The following is a 7835-nucleotide window of genomic DNA, read 5'->3' on the forward strand; positions in this document are numbered from 1 at the left end:
ATGGACATCGTCAGAATTCCACTTTATGTCTTACAACATGCCACGAAAAACTTCATTAGAGAGAGATTCACTGGATCAGTTGGAGCATCTAAGAACGTACATGTAGGAAAAATTCCACATGGTAATAGAGTAAAATCCATTGTTGCAAAGCGGTTGGATAGAACTTTAGGTGACCATGTATTTTATCGAGAGCTTGACATTTTATTGAAGTTTAAACACAAGAATATCGTCAATTTAGAAGGTTATTGTGACGAAGAGGGTGAAAAGATAATTGTTTATGAGTCTCCGTTAATCGGACGTCTTGATTGGCAATTGAACGAAAACCTTATTACATGGATGAAACGGCTTGAGATATGCATTGATATCGCAACCGGGTTAGATTTTCTTCATGGAAGTCTTCTAAGACGAGAAACGGTGATACATGGGGACATCAATAGTTGCAAAGTGCAACTAACTAAGGACTTGAAAGCAAAAATTAGTGATTTTGGGCGTGCCTTCATAAGTCCAACAAATCAGGAAAGTATAAAGCACATCATCAACGATCCTGCTGGTGAACCACTCAATTGTGACCAAGAATATGCAGAGACGGGGGTCTTAACAACAAAGTCCGATATATACTCATTTGGTGTGGTTTTATTTGAGATTTTGTGTGGGCGATATGTCTATAGCTATCCCGAGGACCAACCATTAACCTATATTGTTAAACACCTCTTTGAAGAAGGTAAACTCGATAAAATAGTGTTTGAGGGAATCAAGGGAAAGATTGGTCCACAATCATTTGATACATTTACAAGGATTGCCTATCAATGCATAGATGATGATAGAGAGAAACGACCAACAGCAAGCGAAGTGCTGGTACAACTTAAGAAAGCATTGGATTTTCAAGTAAGTTCTCAAAATTATAAAACTTTGGCTTTCTTTAATTTCTTAAAATTAGTATCGGAAGCAGTAGAAGATATGCTCATCAAAGATATATTTTATAAGCAAAAGAATTTGTAGAAACATTTGTATATAAATTTGAAATAATGTTATATGGACTAATTGGCCATGTAAGGACTAATCATAACCAAATAATCTACATCTGAATCCGAATAATAGTTTTTAAAATTATATGTGTAATTATATTATAGAACCATAGACATAAACATAACCGTTTAAATACGTCAACTTTGGCCAAGTATAAATGTCAACAAAGTTTGACTTTGATTGTTTAATCCGGACTTTAATCCATTGGCCAATATTGACTGACTCTTTTAAGTCAATTCAGGCTAGCCGACTTTTATAATGCTGACGAAAATAAAGTTGGATGCAAACTGTAGAGTTTGATCTAAAGTTAAGTATGTGTAATTTGTATAAGGTGTCTTATGACATCCATACATTTTGCCATACCACCAAAATTACTACTTGATACTTAAAATAGTGATATCTAAAATTTGGATGAACACTATAAAGTTTGGGCTAAAATTGTTGGAAACTAAACTTGATTGTGGGCTATTTGTTTTGGATTTAGGCTTGCAAGTATACAAATATTTTGGATCAAGATTATAGCCCATTATGTAGAAACTTCTTGTAATATGTAGTAGTGAAAGTGTGTAGAATGTGTGTAGAATAATCTTGTAAAATATCTAAGTCTAGAATTATCATGAGAATACTTAGGAAATATCTAGATATTAGGTGATGAAGTATTCTAGACTAGTCCATGGTGTAGTATAAATAGATGGATTCACCTCTCATTTGTAATCAAGCAACAAAGCAATTCAATAAGCAATAAAAGAAAAGCTTTCAAGATCAATAAAACTTCTAAATCATCAATCCTCTCTTCCACAAATAATATACATAACCTCCTATTTCTAACAAATTGGTATCAAGAGCTTGGTTCGACAAGATGATGGCCAACAATGTCATCACATTTCCTCGCCTTACAAAGGATAATTATGATCGATGGAGCATCCAAATGAAGACCTTCCAAGGTGGACAAGACTTATGGGAGATTGTGGAGGAAGGCTATGAGGAACCTGCAGAAAAAGGTCCTCTCGGCAAGGAGAAAAAATTAATGAAGACGAACGATCAAAAGGCTCTTTCCATCATCCAACAAAGTGTAGATGATGGAGCTTTTGAGAAAATTGCAAGTGCAACCACCGCCAAGAAAGCATGGGAGATCTTGGAGAATTCTCACAAGGGAGTTGAAAAGGTGAAAAAGGTTCGACTACAAACACTACGAGGTGAGTTCGAATCCTTAAATAAGAAAGACTCAGAATCAATTTCCGATTATTTTACAAGAGTCTTGGCGATTGTCAATCAATTAAAGAGGAATGGTGAAACTCTAAGTGATGTAAGAGTCATTGAGAAGATTCTTAGATCATTAGATTCAAAATTCGACTATATAGTCGTAGCCATCGAAGAATCTAAAGATCTAGAATCAATGACTATCGATGAACTCATGGGTTCACTACAAGCCCATGAAGAGAGGTTCAATAAGAATAATAAGGAGCCATTGGAGCAAGCTTTACAAGCAAAAATGTCTTTCAAGGAAGAGAGCGGTGAAAAGACTCATCAAACGAGTCAACGAGGTCGTGGTCAAGTACGTGGCCGAGGACGAGGACAAGGATATATCAAACGTGGAGGTTATAGTTCTTACAGAAATGAAGAAAGAAGTCAAAATTTTCACCCGACAAGAGGTCGCGGGAGAGGCTACACAAGTAGAAGGCCAAGGTATGACAATTCTCAAACCAAATGCTATAATTGTCATAAATTTGGCCACTATGCTTCGGAATGCGAGAAGTCAAACAATTACGTGCAAGAAAGAGCAAATTTAGTGCAAGAAGATACCGAAGCCGTGAAAAACACTTTGTTACTAGCATGCAAAGGTGAAGATAACAGAGAATCAAATTTGTGGTATCTCGACACGGGTGCAAGCAACCATATGTGCGGTGACAAAAACATGTTTGTGGAGTTAGACGAGGTAATTAGTCGAAATATCACCTTCGGAGATTCCTCTAAAGTCCCGGTTAAAGGCAAAGGTAAGATTCTCATCCGCTTGAAAAATGGAAGGCATCAATTTATCTCTAACGTGTATTATGTGCCTAAAATGAAGACGAATATACTGAGTATTGGACAACTCTTAGAGAAAGGCTATGATATTCACATGATAAATCGTACTCTTTCTTTAAGAGACCAAAAAGGAGGTTTGATTGCTAAGGTGCCAATGTCAACGAATAGGATGTTCATGCTAAATATTCAACATGACATTCCAAGATGTTTAAAAGCATGTTTCAAAGATAATTCTTGGCTTTGGCACATGAGATACGGGCACTTAAATTTTGGAGGCTTAAAATTATTATCAAGTAAAGGAATGGTGAAGGGTTTGCCTCCAATTAATCATCCGGATCAAATATGTGAGGGATGCCTTCTAGGAAAGCACTTCCGAAACAGTTTTCCAACAGAAGCTTCTAGTAGAGCGAAGAAACCTCTAGAACTTATTCACACGGATGTGTGTGGACCCATCAGCCCACCGTCTTTTGGTAAAAATAGATATTTTATTCTATTCATTGATGATTTTAGTCGAAAGACATGGGTCTATTTTCTAAAAGAGAAGTCGGAAGCTTTTGGAATGTTCAAGAAGTTTAAAGCATTTGTGGAGAATCAAAGTGGTCTCACCATAAAGGCGTTGAGATCCGATCGTGGAGGAGAGTTCACATCCAAGGAATTCAAGGAATTTTGCGACAACAATGGGTTACGACGTCCTCTAACCCTTCCGTATTCACCTCAGCAAAATGGTGTTGCGGAAAGAAAAAATAGGACCATTCTTGATATGGCCCGGAGTATGTTAAAGAGCAAAAGGATGCCTAAGGAGTTTTGGGCCGAGGCAGTGGACTGTGCGATCTATCTATCAAATCGCTCGCCCACTAGAAGTGTCAAGAACAAAACACCCATTGAAGCTTGGAGTGGAAGGAAGCCCGGCATCTCACACCTTCGAGTGTTCGGAAGTGTGGCATATGCTCATGTGCCAGATCAGAAGAGGACGAAGCTCGATGATAAAAGCGAGAAACTCATATTCGTGGGCTATGACTCAAGTTCGAAGGGTTACAAGCTATACAATCCCAATAATGGTAAAGTAATCTCAAGTCGAGACGTGGTGTTCGATGAAGAAGCAACATGGGATTGGAATGTTCCCGAAGAGGAGAACTACGACTTTCTCCCTTATCCATTCGAAAGTACTGCAAGGAACGAAGAATATCTAGAAGTTCAAGAACCTTCTAGTACACCATCTCCGCACTCTCCACGTACTCCAACCACTACACCTAATGAAGTGACACCAACATCAGGAGGAGAATCAAGTAGGCTACAACATCATACAAGGAGCATTAGGGATTTGTACGAGGTAACCCAGCCTATGAAGGATCTATCATTGTTCTGCCTTCTTGCCGATTGTGAGCCAATAAGTTACGAAGATGCAGCAAAAAGCCAAAAGTGGAAACGTGCCATGGACGAAGAGATTCAAGCAATCGAGAAGAATAATACGTGGGATCTTGCCACACTACCAAAGGGACATAAGGCTATTGGTGTAAAATGGGTGTACAAGGCCAAGAAGAATTCCAAAGGTGAAGTTGAAAGATATAAGGCAAGGTTGGTGGCGAAGGGATATAGTCAACGAGCCGGCATAGACTATGACGAGGTATTTGCTCCCGTCGCTCGTCTAGAAACTATAAGATTGATAATCTCACTTGCGGCTCAACATAATTGGAAGATTTATCAAATGGATGTCAAATCCGCGTTCCTTAATGGCCACTTAGAAGAAGAAGTCTATATAGAACAACCTTTGGGATACATCGTGAAAGGCCAAGAGAATAAGGTGCTAAAATTGAAAAGGGCCTTATATGGGTTGAAGCAAGCGCCTCGGGCATGGAATAGCAGGATAGACAAGTATTTCCAGCAGAATGACTTTACGAAATGCCCTCATGAGCATGCCCTCTACACCAAAGTTAGCAATGATGGAGATGTTATGATTGTGTGCCTATACGTGGATGACTTGATATTCACCGGTAGTAATCCCAAAATGTTTGAGGAGTTCAAGAAAGCAATGGTTCGGGAGTTCGAGATGACCGACATTGGACTTATGGCTTACTATCTTGGGATCGAGGTAAAACAAAAGAAAGAAGGAATATTCATATCCCAAGAAGGTTATGCGAATGAGGTGCTCAAGAAGTTTAAGATGAATGACTGCAAGTCAATGAGCACACCGGTGGATTGCAATCTCAAATTGTCAAAAGATGATGAAGGATACTTGGTGGACCCAACACAATACAAGAATTTGGTTGGAAGTCTGAGGTACCTAACCTGCACAAGGCCAGATATTCTCTACGGAGTTGGACTAGTAAGTCGATACATGGAAGCACCTACAATAAATCACTTGAAGGCGGCCAAGAGGATACTTCGCTACATCAAAGGTACGATTGACTATGGCCTGTTTTATTCGCCTTCTGATCACTTCAAGCTAGTTGGATACAGTGATAGTGATTGGGCTGGAGACATAGATGATCGTAAGAGTACAAGTGGTTTCGTGTTCTATATGGGAGATACAGCGTTCACATGGAGCTCGAAGAAGCAACCCATTGTGACTCTGTCAACGTGTGAAGCCGAGTTTGTAGCAGCAACATCGTGCACCTGTCATGCAATATGGCTCAGGAAGTTACAAAGTGAGCTTAAGTTTTTTCAAAAGGAAGCTACGGAGATATATGTGGATAACAAGTCTGCGATTGCTCTAGCAAAGAATCCAGTCTTCCATGATCGAAGCAAGCACATCGATACGAAATACCATTACATCAGGGAGTGTGTTACAAATAAAGAGGTGCAGATAAAGTACACGAAGTCATTCGACCAAGTTGCTGATATTTTCACAAAGCCTCTAAAACATGAGACGTTTCAGAGATTACGGAATATGCTCGGAGTGACGAAATCAAGTTTAAGGGGGGCTGTTGGAAACTAAACTTGATTGTGGGCTATTTGTTTTGGATTTAGGCTTGCAAGTATACAAATATTTTGGATCAAGATTATAGCCCATTATGTAGAAACTTCTTGTAATATGTAGTAGTGAAAGTGTGTAGAATGTGTGTAGAATAATCTTGTAAAATATCTAAGTCTAGAATTATCATGAGAATACTTAGGAAATATCTAGATATTAGATGATGAAGTATTCTAGACTAGTCCATGGTGTAGTATAAATAGATGGATTCACCTCTCATTTGTAATCAAGCAACAAAGCAATTCAATAAGCAATAAAAGAAAAGCTTTCAAGATCAATAAAACTTCTAAATCATCAATCCTCTCTTCCACAAATAATATACATAACCTCCTATTTCTAACAAAAATTAATTGTACTCTCACTTGCTAATCCCTTAATTGTATGTGACTATATGAGTTCTAGTTATTTTTTATTGTTATACAGGAGGATTTTGAAATATGGGAGCCCAAACTGCCAACGGATTACAAACTGATACTTCAAATGTCACAAAGCCCCGAGATCAACTCTAACAAGATGAAAAAGGATCTCTATCACATGTTCTGTGAAGGAATCCTTCTTCGAGGTTGCAAACTGGTAATTAGCTTATTAACTCCGATCATCAAAGTGGTTAAACTCACTTTTTTTTTCTTCATTTTCTTTAAAGTTGATAGAAAATGACCATAATTTAATTTGATTTGCGTGACAGTTTCTTACTTTGGGCAATAACGGAAGAATAAATGAAATGATATCAGCAAGAATATTTACTTACAAGGATCAAAGATGGCAAAAGTCGAAGCTTATTCCGAAACCAAGGTCACATTTATTTTTATTTATTTATTCCGGAATAAAAATTTGGTTCTGATTAACTAGATTCTAGCTAATTCTAACATCTTTACAACATGTTCAGGTTTCAAAAAGTTGCGATGATATTGGATATTTCAACATTAATGATCAAAATCAAGATAAAAACTCAATATCTATCTCCAGGTGTCACATATGGTGTTCATCTGATCTTCAAATTTGGTGATTCGAAAAAAATTCCAAGTAAACTAATGTATGTCAACCTGAAATACAAAATGGGGAACAAAACAATGCATGCACACTTCTCTGAACACAGAGATGACGAGTGGATGATGATTGAATTGTTTCGGTTCTTTAATTTAGAGAAAGTAACCGACTTTGAGGTTTTACTAGAGAGTTTTTCACGATACTATTGTGGAAACAGTGTCATCTACATTGAAGGCATTGAGTTTCGAGCCATTGACGATGCAAGTCCTAATATAATTATTATTTTATTTTAATTGAATTCTTTTGTATATCTAACATTTAAACTCCACTGTGACATGCTCTTATAACTTTGGCATGTGCAGGTGAAACAAGAAGTTGAGAACTTACTGGAACTTGAAGAAGTATCAAGTTCAAATTCGGACATGGGTCAGGTTCAACAATTGCCAACTGAAGCTGAAACAGTACGTTCAATATCTGAAAACTACGTAGAGGGTGAAAAGGTTTTTGTATTGTTATCTGTTTTCAACTTTCTTATTATATCAAAGAAAAAATCATTCAATCATTTATGTGGTTTTGCTTATAAATCTCGCAAACCTTTTAATGAACAGTTGTTAAGTGAAGTGGATGGAAAGAAACTTTATATGCTTACTGCAGTAGATGTTCTATCTGACTCTTCTAATTCAAAGCTTTTCAAATTCAAAACCTCAGAACAGTCCAGGTTTGCTTTTTAGATCAAAATTCATTACGTTTACTTAAATAGTGAAACTTACTCTTGTCATGATAGGCCGGTTTCTATATATAGCAACAAATTTTTCTAATATAATAC

The 7835-nt window shown here is 37.3% G+C and overlaps 1 protein-coding gene across 1 annotated transcript; it reads left to right on the plus strand.

Moving 5' to 3' along the window:
* LOC139876117 (receptor-like protein kinase FERONIA) lies at positions 1 to 999 on the plus strand. The gene has a single exon (XM_071863417.1). It carries the CDS (start codon positions 1 to 3, stop codon positions 997 to 999), a length of 999 nt encoding a protein of 332 aa, XP_071719518.1.
* The last annotated feature ends 6836 nt before the right edge of the window (positions 1000 to 7835 follow it).

The sequence above is a fragment of the Rutidosis leptorrhynchoides genome, chromosome 11 (genome assembly GCF_046630445.1).
Source record: "Rutidosis leptorrhynchoides isolate AG116_Rl617_1_P2 chromosome 11, CSIRO_AGI_Rlap_v1, whole genome shotgun sequence".
Taxonomy (NCBI): Eukaryota; Viridiplantae; Streptophyta; class Magnoliopsida; order Asterales; family Asteraceae; genus Rutidosis; species Rutidosis leptorrhynchoides.